General features: G+C 39.2%; 1 protein-coding gene across 6 annotated transcripts in view; it reads right to left on the bottom strand.

Moving 5' to 3' along the window:
• The window catches only part of ITSN2 (intersectin 2), an 80,276-nt gene that overhangs the window by 44,731 nt on the left and 19,945 nt on the right, over positions 1 to 15,600 (bottom strand). For all 6 annotated transcript variants that reach the window (XR_014616048.1, XM_084203065.1, XM_084203067.1 and 3 more), the window contains exons 3-5: positions 4,305 to 4,397; positions 2,590 to 2,653; positions 1,065 to 1,228 (exon numbers count right to left, since the gene is read on the bottom strand). Coding sequence is in view for 5 of the 6 variants with exons in the window: in XM_084203065.1 (XP_084059191.1) it covers positions 1,065 to 1,228; positions 2,590 to 2,653; positions 4,305 to 4,397 (321 nt within the window). In the remaining variant the exon portion in view is untranslated. The remainder of the gene's footprint in view (positions 1 to 1,064; positions 1,229 to 2,589; positions 2,654 to 4,304; positions 4,398 to 15,600) is intronic.

Below are 15,600 nucleotides of genomic sequence, written 5' to 3'. Positions count from 1 at the left end.
ATTTTAAATGAAAAATCTTGACAAGCAAATTCATTCTCAAGGTAGTTTTAGCTACTATTTTCACAACAGAGTAATATCTGGTTTTCTATAATTGCAGCTATACCTATTTCTTCAGCAAGCCTGGCTCCTGAGAGAGAATTACAACCTCAAAAGCTGTGACAATCCTCCACAGGGAAAAGCTGCTGCTGTTTCTGAACTAAGTCTCTTCCAACTATCAGCCTTGGGAGAATCCACAGGGGTTAAAAGTCCTTATTAGGGACCAATACTTAGCAAAGTGTTTCTAGAGGCAGCTGCCTGAGGCAAATTAGGGCACTTGAATTACTGGCTGCACCTTGTGGAAGACAACAGTGCTGGTGAGATGATGGAAAGTTATAGAGGTAACTGTATGCCAACCACAGCTCCCTGTAAATGCATGCCCTTGTACCCAAACACACGAGATTTGGTGATGGACAGACATTTTAAATCATGTATGTAATTAATATGTGCATACATTTAATTTCAGTGTAGAAGTGTGCACATATTTTGTACTCCAGCTCAAGTCATTGTGGGTATTTTGTGCTATAAAATAACACAATAACAAGCATGCACTAAATGCCCAAACACTATAAAAAAAAAAAAGAGTGAAAGTAATTCTATTCAGTTAATCATATAACTAAAACAGTCTGATTCACTTTGAAAAAATACATAAAACAGCTGTTCTACCAAAACTCTGACCTTTGACTAAATTTAACTTTAAAACCCCCACATATAAATAGGTGACTGAGTAGGAGGAAGAAAAAAAAAAGACCACCAGTACAAAATGAGAGCCTGCAAGGCAGATGGCAGATGTGAGTGGCCTTCTTGTCAAAATTGAATAAATATTTTTCTTTATTAAAAGTCTTCAAAGAATAAAATTTTCAAAAATATCAAGAAAATGACCTGTTGAATTTCCTAAATCAGAATATCCTGTTTTCTTTTTTCACACTGATTCATGAAACTTTCATGGTCACATTAATGCTTTTATTTGGCTGCAATTGTGGTTTTTTTTACCTCTGAACACAAAGTAATTATATATTCATAAGTACCAAAGCGAGCTGACATTAGTGGTGAAAACACTGGAGTTTGTTTCATGACAGGAGGGAGAACTGAAGGCAAGTGCTGTCCTTGTAATTTCAGCTTGATGAGTTTCATAGCTATTGAGAACTCCAGTTGATCCATTTTTCCATCCTTGTTCAGGTCCGAGAGAGTCCTTAAAACAAAACAAAAATAAAATAAATTTAGAGAAGAAACAGAAATATAACATTTTTGATCTGTGAGAGGCTTTCCTACTAGATTTATTTGCACAGGAAAACAAAAAACTTATTGCAAAGTAGATTTCTGAAGCAGGAAAGCTTTTGGGAAAGCAGAAGTCTCCTGCCCAGTGGATACACTAGTTGCCTCTGCTGCAAGCCTCTGCTATGCTTTTCTTTATGCTCCCAGCCAGAATAATTATTTTAAATTAATCCTTGGTAAGGTAAGGAATTAATGCAAGAATCTGGAACAAGATACAGGAGGATGCAGAAACCTCCTAAAGGCACCATACACTGCTATGAAAACTTAATTCACAGTGGTGAATTAACTTCCCAGTGGTGAGGTTTTCTGAGCCTGATACCCACACTGTCTTCCTTTTGACAATTCTCCTAATAAATACAGCAGGAAATATATGCAACAGTGCATACATAACCTCAACATTTCTGGTCAGACAGATAATATGATTTTATTAACATTTAAGCATGCAAGGACCAAGCACAAGAACGTAAATATAATGAGGAGAAAAAAAATCAGACTAATGTTAAGCTTCATTTTTCCTTTGATTCTGTTACTGCTCAGTACAAAACCCCAAGGCCCCACAGAAAAATCTCCTTGCCCCTCTTTTCTACATTGAGGTTTAATGGTGAACATGGTGGTGATGCTGGTTGGACTTGAGGATCCTAGAACACTTTTCTAACATTAACAACTCTGTGATTCTATGTGGCTGAAGGAAAAACTAACTTGCACTTACTTATTTGCATTAATATTTTTTCTTAAAGTTGTTCTTAATTATTATGAGCCTAAGTATGTGTCTTTTAGCACACACACCCCAAACTGAGCACAGGATTCTAGTGAGGGGTTACAGAGAAGAAAACATTTCAAGTGTTGCATTCACCACATATATGCTGCAAGGAACAGCACTTTTTCCAGTTCCTGTATTACAGCATTGCTTGGTATCTCACATATCACAATTGTCCTTCTACTTTTTTTGTGACTTTAGATTTTTTTCTTGTCTTCTACTTTATGTGTACTCCAAGACCTTAATATAGTTCAAAAATGATGCATTCAGCATGATCCAATTTGAAATAATATCATAAGAAAGATGTAAAAATTACTGAGTTTTAATTAATTGTTTTAAATAATTAATTGTTAACATATGGGCTGAAACCTTTCTCTAAATTTAATAAAATTAAAACAATGATTCAGACAACACTTTCTACCTTGACTGCTGAAAGCCTTTGTGAAACACAACACAAAGGCAGCATTTGAATACTATGAATCTCCTATCTCAGGAAAAACAAGCAATAAAGAATACCTTACCATATTTGAGCAAGGATTGAAGATGGCAGACCTGATTGCAAAAAAAAGGTACGTGCTTGATCACCTGTGATAAACAAAGAAAAAAAGACAGACTTTTATACCAGAGACAGATTTTTGAAGAGCTCAGCATGCTCTTGGGGGATTAGGTTCTTGAAAGAAACCCCCATGCTGGACGCCAAGCTTTCCAGAGATTTTTTTCCAGCTTTTAACACTGGTGACAATGATTGTCAGACACCCATGTATTCCATAATTCCCAATCTTTGCTCTGAGAAGTGATTTCAGATAGCTATAAAAACTTTAACATGTCACAAATCAATGGCTGCCAACATCTTAAAAGATGCATGGATTAAAAAATGACTGAAAATTTAGTCCTGCCCCAATTACTTATGCAGTAAAGGACGAGAATGCTATTTCTTTTCTTCTCTGTCCCATTCTAACTTTATCCAGTATTATGTCTCTAGAAAAACTAGGAAAACACCAAGTTCTCAATAGTATTCTTTTCTGTCAGAGAACACCCACGATTTCAGTACTTCAGGAAGGGAATGGGAACTGTTGTGCAATCCCATACCAAATTTCACATCAGTTGGTACACATACAAAACAGGGACAGTGGTGTCCTACATCTGGGTGAATTACAGATGCTCAAAGCTAAGACTTCAAGTTACTCTTTCAGCTCTCTCTTATATTCATACACAAGCTTTTATTTCAAGCATTTGCCAAATAAATAACAAGGCCTGCAGATGTAGATGCAGGTAAGAGCCCAGATGTGGCCTGAGGGTAGTTCCTGGGACTGCAGAGTTTCCAGCTGGAGGCAAACACCAACCTGCCAGTGCTGTTTGGCCAAAGCAGGAGTTAGGTGCCACTTGGCATGTTCCAAACAGACAACTTTCCACTCTCTCCTCAGTCCTTTCCAGCCCCAAAAGAGGAAAAGCAGGGCCAGTGGAGGAGCTAGACAGGGCATTACTGGATAGCTGGGCAGGTAGGAGCTGTCAGGGCTGGTCCTTAGTGCCCAGCCACCCACCAAGAATGGAGTATTCTGAAATCAAGACATCTTTGCCAATGAAATTGGGTCTTTCTTGATATCAAAAGTAGATTTTAGATTTAAAACCTCCAAATTGTGAGATGTGAGGAGGCATAGCAATGTGACCCAATTGTTTCAGAAGAGACACAGCTGAATGCAACTGGAACTGACAGCAGGCCCCTGCAAAATGCCATTAGTCCACCCAGTTCCTGCTGAAGTCTCAATGGCCCAAATTTCAAGCAGTTGCTAACAAGGACAAGCTGTCAGCATCCCTCTCCCTGCCTGCTCCTGCCAAACAAAGATGTCTAACAGCACAGCATTCTCTGCTCAGACTGAGAACCACTTCTGCTGTGTCTGCTGTCACCTGCCAGAACAGCTACTTGGAAGTGCTCCCTGGCAGCCTCCCATGTGAGCACAGATTTCACCTGATATTCTCTGGTTTCTGAAACTAGATAGAATGGCAGCACACAGCTGGTGGCTGCAGAAGTGACAGGGTTAAACAGAACAGCATTCCCGTGCCAGACTTGAGAGGAAAGCTTGTTAAGTTTACTAATAACCCGTGGCTGTTTGCCTGAAGAATATGGTTATTAGTCACACAACAAAGGGCTAGAAATAGGATGCAGTTCTCAAACTGTTCTGCAGAGATAGGTAGGTGTACACAGAAGTTAATGTGTAATGCAGAGCCTCAGACCAACCTGTAATGAAACCTCCCGTGGGTTTAAGGCTATCGAACTGCTTGTCATGCTTGGCCCGCTCTTCGGAGGTGATGGCCCAGATGTTTGGCCCTCCTGGGGAAAAAACCCAAAACAAATCAACAAAAAACCAACGAACAACCAAACACATTGAAAACTTACAGAAATAAAGCACGTCACTTGCAAAATAAAAGCTTGGCTTTCTCAAGAGACAAAGTTAGATGTGGACACACCCAGCTCCCTACCAGCTTGGCAAGGACCTTATGCAACACAAACCTGCTTCCCAGATGTGCAAGCCCAGCTGAGACAATGCCCCAGCCAGACTGTTTCAGCCTGGCTTTCAAACAAGCTCTGTCGTCCTTCAGAGCTGGTGCAGAGCAGTTTCCTGTGGCTGCTGATTGTTTGCAGCCCGGGCAGGATGTGCCTCACCATTCCCTGTGTGAGCCAAACCCTCCCCTGGCTCTCTGATGAACAAATGGCATTCAGTGTCACCCAGGTTCCCAGGGTTAACACCGTCAAGGCTTACCAGCACTCTAAAAAGCAAATAGGGACTACTAACAAAAATAATTTGGTTTGTCTGACAAGGAAGTGATATTTTGGGCTGTTTTTTTTTTTTTTTTTACAGCATGCAATGTCCACTTCACATTTTTCAATACTTCATGAAGAATAAAATATTACAGCCTGAGAGTAGGAATGAGAAGTTACAGGGAATAATTGTGTTTACAGTGCTAGTAATACCAGGTAAAACCAGAGAGACTTTCAGAAATGCTGCAACCTGCTGCATAAAGGTCAGGGTGTGCATCCTTTGCAGGAAAAGCAGCTTGCCAGAAATAATTTGGTTTGTTTTTTAAGTAAAAGGAAGTTTAAGTCGGGAAGTTCTTGACAAATACTTAATTTTTTGAATCAATGAATGCAAGAATTAGCCAAAATTCTGAATGGAACCACTCAAAACAGCATTAAAAGGTTATTATATGAAAAACACTTCTAAAATTACATTCTGCTGAGTATTACTACTTCCAAAGAACTGCTAATCTGCTCAAGTGTTTGTATTGCTCCCTAAAAGACAGTCAAGGGAATAAATAATTCTTCTAATACAATATTAACAACTTGCTTTAAAAGCCACAGTACTTGGAAAAAAAAAGTTAGCATAAAAGGCTTCCTCTTCCTACATAAACCTTATCTCAAAAACCTCTGAATCTCCAAAATTTCAAGGGGTTTTTGCACTGTTTCTCAATGTGTAACAGCAAAGTGAAGGGACTGTGAGCTGATATAGGTGCCAATACAGACACAGTAACAATGTTAATCTCTCACGTTTGTTTCTCTACATAAACAAATACATTTTCCAAAACAGACTTAATTTTTCCTCTTAAGAAGGTCCTGTTAAAACTGTATTTCTCCTTGCATGTGTACAGATTTAATTCTTTACCCTTGCTCCCTCAGTAGAGAAATAAAATAGTTAAAAAGACCAAAACAAAATAGAAACTCACTGGGGAGATGTATGACAGAAAAGATATGAGGGCATTAAGATACAACCTCTAAACACTTGAATTTGGAGTTTTGCTTCTCACTTTTGAGAATATACCAATTTTTTTTAGTGTGGCCTCAATGAAAGAGTCTTTTTACTGGTTACATGTGAAATTGCACTTCAAGAACACCCCTTTTTTTTCTTCCGATTAAATGAGCATAAATAAATCTAGATTAGATACTGATAATAAAGTGAAGTAAATCTGAATCAGATGCCTAGAAGTCAACAGGCACTGTAAGCATTACTGCAAGACACTAATGAGGACAACTTACACCCTAAGGCAAAAATTAGAGCAGCACTTAGATTTCTTTAAAGTGCTAATTTTAAGCTAGAAATGGGAAATGTCAAAGATGTGGTTGTGATTATAGAAATTATCTCTACCAGATGAAAAAAATGCTCCTAAAGCTGCCAGCAGTAACTTCAGAGAAACTGACGAGTTTTTTTCATTTTTGGAAAACAAAATATTATCAACATTACATTTTCCCTCTATTAAATACCCCACTTTGAACATCTTTTGAAGAAGGTGGCTGCAACACTCCTCAGCTTTTTAAAATCAATGACAGAATTATTAAGACCACCATAATATGGTCACATGATCAGTGGCTACAAACTGATAAAAACAGAGTAACAATTTCTTGACTGGAGTGGTGACCATCACCATGGTCCCTCTAGAGAATCCAATTTACATTGTAAGGCAACTTTTGTTCATATATGCACAGTTTCTTACTTATTTGTCACAGGTTAAGCAAGAAGATGGCAATTGATCTTGAAAATCTCACATATTTCTGTATTCAAGAGTTGTTTTACTATCTGGTAAATGATATTTCCTCTCCAGCTATGAAATTCAGCATTCTACACAACATTGTCTCAAATGCTAAAACCTTGCATGTCAGCAAACCCCCAAATTCACACCTGTAGCTGGATGATGATTAAAATCTCATTCAACAACTGATTCAAGACCCACATTTACCCTTCATCCTCATTTTTGCCTTAACACATCCAATAACATTGCTATTTTTTGCACACTTGATATTTTGCACACTTTTACCTCTGGACCTACATCTTTAAGGTCCTTTCTGTTCCATGCCTGTGAATCTATGATTCAGTCCAACACCTCTGCAAGGAGCAGGAACATCTTTCACCAGCCCAGGTTGCTCAGAGCCTCATCCAGCCTGGCCTGGGACACTCCCAGGGATGGGGCAGCCATAGCTTCTCTGGGCAGCCTGTGCCAGGAACCCACCACCCTTGCAGGAAAATTCTACCTTACATGTACTTGAAATCTACAATTTTTAAATTTAAAACCATCACCCCTTCTCCTATCTCAACAGGTCCTGCTAGTGTGTCTGTCCCCACCTTTCTTACAGGCCCCCTTTAAGTACTAAAAAGCCACAGAAAGATCTCTCTGGAGTCTTTTCCAGGTAGAACAACCCCAAGTTTCTATCAAGTATAAATTTCATTTTAAAAAAGAAATCTTTGACTAAAACCACATTATTCTATCAACAAGTGCTTCTACAGCCTTCCACAGTCCTAGTGAGTCAGTGCAAGCAGCTGTGATGGAATAGTGATAACTACAAATATTATCAAAAGCACATTGTGGGAATGTTTCAGGGAACTGAAAACACCAACCTGCTGATAATATATTTTCAACAGTAAGAAAAATTTCAGATTCTCCCTTTCCCTAGGGACAGAGACAGAGAGTTTTACTTTTTTGGTGATTAATTCCATAAAGATATGCTCTCTAATGGTTCTTTATAGGCATGGAAGAAAATGTAGTAAGTCTTAAATTCCAATGTATAAAAACATATATTTTTTAAAAATATAAATATTCATAGCAGGAATTAGGATCTAGAGAACAAGCACACTTTTAAGACAGCACACCCCTCCCAGTGAAATTTTAGAGCTCAACTATAACTGAATAAAGGACCAGAAAATTAAGTTTTATCCCAACTTCGCTTGAGAGAGTGTCTGCCATCTGCAGCCTGAACTAGAACAGGTGTCATTGTTTTCTGAATAGAGGTTAATAACTGTTGGACAATGAAAGTATTTGTGTAAACTAAAATAAAAAATTAAAAAACCATTGCTTCTGGTAAGGATCCACAGTGAATGCAGTCAAACCCCACCCACACTTATTATTTAAAGGAGTCACTGTTTTTTTCAACTCCCACCCCATATGCCACAGAAACAAGATAAAGAGCACAGCACAAGAGGGAAGGCTAAAGCACTGTGAATGATTGTATTTAGCTTAACCAGGTACTCACAGCTCTTTTGATGGTACCCTTGGTGACACAATTAAGAAATGTAAAATCTGCGTGCAGAAAAGCTCATAGGACGATTTCTCACAATACCATGTGAAAATACCATCCCAGTCTAACTGAAATAAACACTTTCAACAATGGGACTCACGAGGTCTTGGCAATTCCACAAAGCACATCGCAGCACCATTCTCCAAAGTAATTGTTTTGTTTACCTATATAGTACAACCAAGACCATCACAAAAACTCAGCCAAAATCAGTCTGCAACTCGGTTCTCCTGTGCCATCACCATCAAATCATGCTACAATCCTTATAAATATTGTGAGGATTTTTTTTTTTTTTTGCTTCCCAAAACTTCCACAAGTGGTAAAAATGGACACTCAGTGGAACTGCTGAAAGAAGTTACACTGTCTGGTTTACACACAATCATGTCCTGGGCATGCTGAGCAGTGATGAAGGGAAGATACTCCTTTCCTGGGAAAGGCAGAACTGCAGGAGGAGTCAAACATCTGACACCCAAGATGTACCATTTAAACTGATCTGGCTTAGCTCAGCCATTTTTTGCACTAACACACTTTCAGTTCTAGGGTTGAGAAATGTCTTGCCTGTAAACCAGACCCAATGAATTCTGCATAGAGGAATTGCTGTTCTTCCATCCACATGGCCCCAGTCCTCACTCATGGCAATTCATGCATGAATCACAAACCAAACTGCTCCTCACAGCCTTCTCTGACTACAGGATGGGCAAGAGGCAGGAATCTCCTTGATGGAGCAGTGCTGAACCTTTGGCTGCCCAAGCAGCAGTGAACTACAACGTGTAAAATCAGATTTTTCAGCGCAGTTCCCCACCAGAAATCAAAACACAGTTGCTACTACATGCTCCCATGAGAGGCTTTGCTGCTGACAAGGAATAGTACATACTTTTCTGACTCAGCTTAAATTTCCTGGGCATTTTCAACATCTAAATCATTTTTCCCAACTGTAGCTGATAAAATTTTGGAAGGGGAAAACAGTACAATCTCTCTGACAAGAAGATACCTCATTAATTCATTATTCTTCAAAACAGGTTACTTCAGAATCTTGCAACTTCATACATGAAGCCAACACTGTATTCAACCACCCTGGAATCAAAACTCAAGAAATGCTGAACTTGAAAGATTCTCCCCACAAAGACTTTGCCTAGAGCAGAGAAACTACTGTCTTCACCTACTCTTTCTGCTTATGAAAACCCACAAGTCTATCTTAGTAAGACTTCTGAAAGACAGAGGCCAAATTTTCTTTCTTTCCTAGAGAAGGCTAGCACGTTCAGAGAAGACTGAATAAATGTCAGCACTGGAAATTGTTCTCAATATCCAATATTGGAAACCTGGACTTCACATCCAGGAATGTCTCCACAGATCCCCTATTCCAAAACAGACAACCAGCAGTGAAAGGTCCTTTACTCGCCCACTCCAAAGCTCCACAACACATTCAAGAGTTCAGTGTCACATGTGCAGTCTGCCCCTGTGGGATGACAAATACCCAAACAACCAAAGCTAAACACACTTTGAACTTCACTCTCAAGACTTCTCTGAAGATGACAAAATACAGGCTGCCCTCGCGTTCATGTAACAGATATTTCTGTAACTCCACATGGCAGCCCTCACAGATTTCTATTGTTGGAAACTAGTGACTATGCTGTTGAGTTGATATCTTCAGTTTCTTTAAGTTCATTTTAATTAAAAGACACCTCTTTAGGTGAGAGAAGGGAGGTCTGCTTATGGCAGGATCACAGCAGTTCAGGAAAGCTCCAGAAATGTCTTTACAGCACTGTATCAGACAGATAACCTTCTGAATAAAATAAAAGACTTGCTTTGATGGGCTGCCAACATCAAAAGGGAAACAAGCACTGTTCTTTCCTTAAAACAGTAAATCACCATTGAAAGAGAGGGGAGGAAAAAAAGTTCAGCCCTAGAAGAAAAGTAGATAGATTTGAAAATGCTCTGTTAAGACCTCTGCTACTGGTTAGTCCTGCCCACAGGCAAAGGGTAGCTATAGTGAGAACAGCAGCATTACTGATAAGGAAAAACCATAAGACATTTCTCACATTCTCCACACAATCTTTGTTTCTCACTCACGGGCATTGCTCGTTTTTCTCTAATAAAAACTATGCTCCTATGACTTACAAAGTTAATTACCTCCACAGAGATGATAAACCTAAATTGAAAGAGCATTCCTTGTACATGTAAGTCATGAGGATTATACCACCACCTCTGTAACCATCAAAAAAACTAGCATGAAGCTTCATAATAACCTTAAATAAATATTTATCCCCGTGTTTAAAGACAGGGAAATTTCAGCATAGACATGCAGCAACGTGCTCAAGCTGTATAACAAGGGGTTTTCCTTAATGCAACCAGCAATCACATTACAGTCTCCGATTAGGAGCCTCCAGAGAGTCGTCTGGTCTAAGACATATTGGGATTAATCTAATAATTCCAGTCTTTCTGTGTTTGCAGATAAGTTTACCACAGAGGCATTTATCACAGATTTGATTTAACACTCCCAATTGAGATGTTGAATCAGGCTTCTAATTTTTACTCAGTGGTGAGTAAACACTCCAGGAGTCTGAAAATACACAGAACATTTTACCATTAGTCTGAATTTGAGATTCTTTATCAGTGTTATTGCTATTTTCAATATTTGCTTCCCTCCTTTGCTGTTGATTCTATATCTCTAACAGGAGAAAAATTACTAATAATCAGCATTTATCCTTATTTAGGTGTGCTAATGGTATGAACTACTACTGTGGAGTAGTAGCATGGATGGACCCAAAGCATACTGAGGAGGCTTTGGGTCCATCCCAAAGCATCACCTGCTACTCCTTGAGGTTTGCACCTGCTCTTCCCAGCTTCCACAATCTCAGGCCATCACAGGAGCCACATGCAATCTTCTTTCACAATACATACATTAATCCCCAATTACTCATCCTACCAGAAATGCTCCATGGAGACTCTCATCTTTATTAAGCAACACCAAGGCAGCTGCCAGAGGAAAAGGGATCTATTTCTGTGCTTAACTGTAACTTCAGCAACTTTTTGTGTGCACATAGTTAAAAGGAAGAACTTGTAGCTAAAGCATATTAAACACAGGGAAAGACAATTCTCCTTCAATTTTGTAATTTCACTAAATTTACAAGAATTGTGCCCATTGAAGTCAAGAGAATTTTTAAAAATTTTCAAGCTCCTCTTGCACAGCTGGTACCTGCAGACAGGTTGTTAAATAGTGTCAGGCACATGCAAGGCTACAAGATTTGGCCAAGAAAATGTTGTTTAATTGTAGAGCAAACTTACAGAAATGTGGACAAAGCAACAGCAGACACATTGCATTTTAGAGTACAATTAATAATCTTTACATTATGTACAGAATTTCCAGATATTTGGTATACTGGGAACTCTCAGGTTGAGCAGTTCACTGAAATCAAATATTGAGCTTGTTTAAAATATCCACTTGCTCCTATGAGATGTGGTGCAGAATTCTGCCTGGAGATCTTGTCACTGGCAGCCCCCACTCTGATACACAAAATCTATCCATAAAGGAGGAACATCAGAACACAGAACACTCCGTGCCATGCAGTGATCCCAATGTAGAAACATAATCCATGCTTTCAGGAGGAGTACAACCCCTAAAACAATTTAGAGATACACAATAGTGTAATCCATGCTAACAGTATAGATCCAACTCTTTTCTGAACTCTACAGCACACTTGGCTATTCCAAAGCACTTAAACTATCAGTTTATAATAGCAGGATAGTGTTTCTATACTTTACAAATATCATAGAATCTTTTAGCTCATTAAGGCTATCCATTTTCAGATAATTTTAAATTAAATTACTGCCAATTCCACTGAAGCACTAAAAAAACAACAACAACAAAAACAAACAAACAAACCACAACAACAAAGAAAGCCCACACCAAGGAAGAAAAATACTGAAAAACAAAAAAAAAGTAAAGTTTTGTTAATGGTCCACTAATGTAAAAGTACATCAGGAAATGTGTGCTAGAAATGTATATAAACTTGACAGTCTTCTGAGCTGCAAAGTAATATGCTACCCTTTACACTAGTTTTTAACAGTTCATTCAATAGTGGGTTTTTAAAGTTTTAATGAAGCAAGCGTCCTACATCTCATCAAAAACTACAATCACTGTAATATGCAATGCTGGTAAACTCATGTTTTGTTCTTAAAGTTAATTATCTTTGGCTTTCCTTACATGAAGACGTTGGCACACAGAGCTGGGCTTAACCTAAGCCTTTGCCAGATTTAGATTTGATACCAGCAATTACTATAAAATTATTTTCTGCCTAATTCTGGAGAAACAATGGCAGTGAAACCAGCTGTAGTTGCTGAGTTACACTGATGCAGCACATGAAACAAGCCCATCCTTGGCCAATGACAGCTCTGTCTGTGCCCAGAATCACAGAACCACAGGATCATGGCTGGAAAATACCTCTTCAGATCACGGAGTCCAGCCATTAACCCAGCACTGGCAAGCCCAGCACTAAACCATGGCCTTCAGTGCCACATTTCTAAGTCTTTTAAATGCCCACAGGGATGATGGCTCCAGCACTGCCCCGGGCAGCCTGTCTAATGCTTGACAACCCTTTCAGGAAAGAAATTTTTTCCAGTATTCAATCTAAATCTCCCTGGTACAACTTGAAGCCATTTTGCCTTGTCCTGTCATTTGTTACTTGAGAACAGAGCCCGACCCCACCTGGTGTCCCCTCCTGTCACGGAGCTGTGCAGAGTCAGAAGGTCCCTCCTGAGCCTCCTTTTCTCCAGGCTGAGCCCCTTTCCAGCTCCCCCAGCTGCTCCTCCTCAGACCTGTGCTCCAGAGCCTTCCCCAGCTCCGTTCCCTTCCCTGGACACGCTCCAGCCCCTCAATGCCCTTCCTGAGCTGAGGGGCCAGAACTGCACACAGGATTTGAGGCACATCCTCTCCAGTGCCCAGCACATGGGAATGGCCATTTTCCTAAACCTGAAATTCATACTTTTGGATGGATTTTAGAAATGGAAAGAAGAGAAGAGAAAAGTCACAGCAACAAGAGTCTTTCCAATGGAAGGTATGAACCGGTCAAGAAAGCAATATTATCATGGCATAATTAATCATACTTTGCTAAATTCTCCAGCTTTAAGCCATGCCTCTATTTGCTTTTAAGGTGAGCAAACTCCCAGCTGAGAAAATCCATGGGCTTCCTTCCCAGCCTGACACAGAATATTGAAGGGATGCTTACCCTTGAGTTAAGGACAAGTCAGAAGCTTTTTCAAGTAAACTCATCAACCTGTATTGTATCAAAGCCTTCCAGGAAGAAAATAAAAATTTTTAGTTACCATGTTTGTGGAAAAAGATCACCAGAGCTTAGACCAAACATTTCTAATCCTGGAAACTGATGCTTTATGCTGCTGCTGCTCAGCAGCATTCACAAAACAACCCTATGACTTAATTAAAAATTTACAAAAGAACAATTTGTTTAATTATTGTCTAGCAAATCTCTGAGTGCAGCAAAACTAATAAGATTCAGGTGAGTTTCCATCTGTGGCAGCCAATAAATCTTTCTTCACCAGGAGAAATGCAGGCAGTAAAAATACCAGGGAAGAGGATGCAAATTGAACCTTGAAATTAGGTGTGGTAAAGGAAATTATTCTCCCACGAAGACATACACTGACAAAATCAGAACACAATTCTGTTTCAGTCCTTTCCAGTAATTTTTGTAGTTCTCATCACTATCTTCATCAGAGTAAAAACCACATTTCTGGATTCTTAGAGCTGAGGAGGAAGTCTGGGACCAGGAGGAAGGCTGATGGGTTATATTTGCAGTGGAGAACTGGGATACAGACTTGAAAGAGGAAAACAGACAAAAAAAATATCCCCAAAAAATTACACAGGAAGGATGGGAGAGAAGAAAAAATGAAGAGGCATTTCCTGAATGATCTCGGAATAAAATAAAAAAAGGAGATAATTCAGGAAACAAAACACAGTAACAATCCTTCCAGCAGAGACTGAATATTCCCCCAGCTGATATCCCAGCACAGAGTGACAGGGTGAGCCAAGCATGTGGTGGTGCTGCTCTAGGATGTCTCTTCAGGCCCAGTGCAGCTCCTGAACCAGAGAACTGCCTCATTACTAGAGGAAAATCCACCTATCTCTAATAATTTAAGGAATCCAAGACCTTTTGTCAGCTTCCTACAGCTTTCATTGTTTATTTGACACAGTGCAAAGTGCTCTGTATGACTGAGATCTATGGTACTTTCATCTGACACTGGATAATCCTTGGGTTATCAGAGAGTAATTACCATTCCCTTGCCTGGAAAATAATGGATGACCTTGGGAAGGTGACATCTGTATTTTCCACCATCCCCACCCTTTAATTTCCAAGCTGAAATGTCCTAGTCAATTCAATTAATCCACATATGGAAGCTGTTCAGTACCCTTAATCACTCCTACCCTCCTCTTTGTAACTTCTAGTCCTGGCAGAAAGAAAAATTGAAGGGAAAACTGGAAGGAAACACAAAGGAAGCAGAAGAAAGAATAAGAGTGTTTACTTAAACAGTTCTCCTCAGAAGGATAAATTACTAATTAGCAGAGCCTGACAACTATATCCAGCACACATACAATATTACTTTCCTAGCACACATGGGGGTTTGATCTGAAATGTAATAAATTAAAAACTGTTTAATTTATGTTCATACAACCATTGGTATCAGTTTATATCATATCAGTTATATATATCAGTTTATATCACAGTCCCTAATCCTGCCTTGCCAGCAGACTCATAGGGACATTTATGGGCTAGAATTTGGAACAGAATTCTTCCCTAGGTATTACAGTTGTTACAGTTTCTCAGTTTCCAGAAACCATGGATTTAGCAAGCTTCTTGAGCCAAAAAAGCCCCCAAAGGGAAAGGAAAAAAAAAAGGCAGCAACTATTTAATAGCCATGGCACAGATCTTTCCTCCCCAAGTTTTGATTCCATGTATTGTTTCCAAAACATCTTAAAGTCAGTGAGTCCTAAAACTGAGTTGTGAGTTGTTCACTGCGTGAAACCAGCTACCAAACCAACAAACAAACCCATTTTCTTCTGCTGGCCTTAATCATTTCACTATGTATCATGTTGCTTTGCAGCTATGAAAAAATACAATGAATATTGCTTCCCTTGTTAGCATTTTCTATACTGTTATGGCTTTACAGGTTTTTAGCTGTCCCAAAAAAAACACCTAAACTATCTGTAGCTGTCTCTAAACTAAACTACACAACTCTCATCCATTTAGTCTTGCTTAGCACAGGAGCCTCAACCTCTCTGTGGCCACCTTTTTCACAGATATCCTTACTTTGTGTTTAATTCCTTTTGTGTAACAGATTCTGGCAGCTACAGAGTGGATCACTTCCAGAAAAGGGAGCTTAATGAATGTTATCTTCAGGCCAGGTTAAAAAGGACTGTCTGTGTACTTAATCCAATCTGAATACAGAGAACATGAGAAACAGG

Source organism: Fringilla coelebs (genome assembly GCF_963513975.1).
Source record: "Fringilla coelebs genome assembly, chromosome: 3".
NCBI lineage: Eukaryota > Metazoa > Chordata > Aves > Passeriformes > Fringillidae > Fringilla > Fringilla coelebs.
Note: the sequence above shows the minus strand (reverse complement) of the source record. Positions and strands in the feature narration are given on the sequence as shown.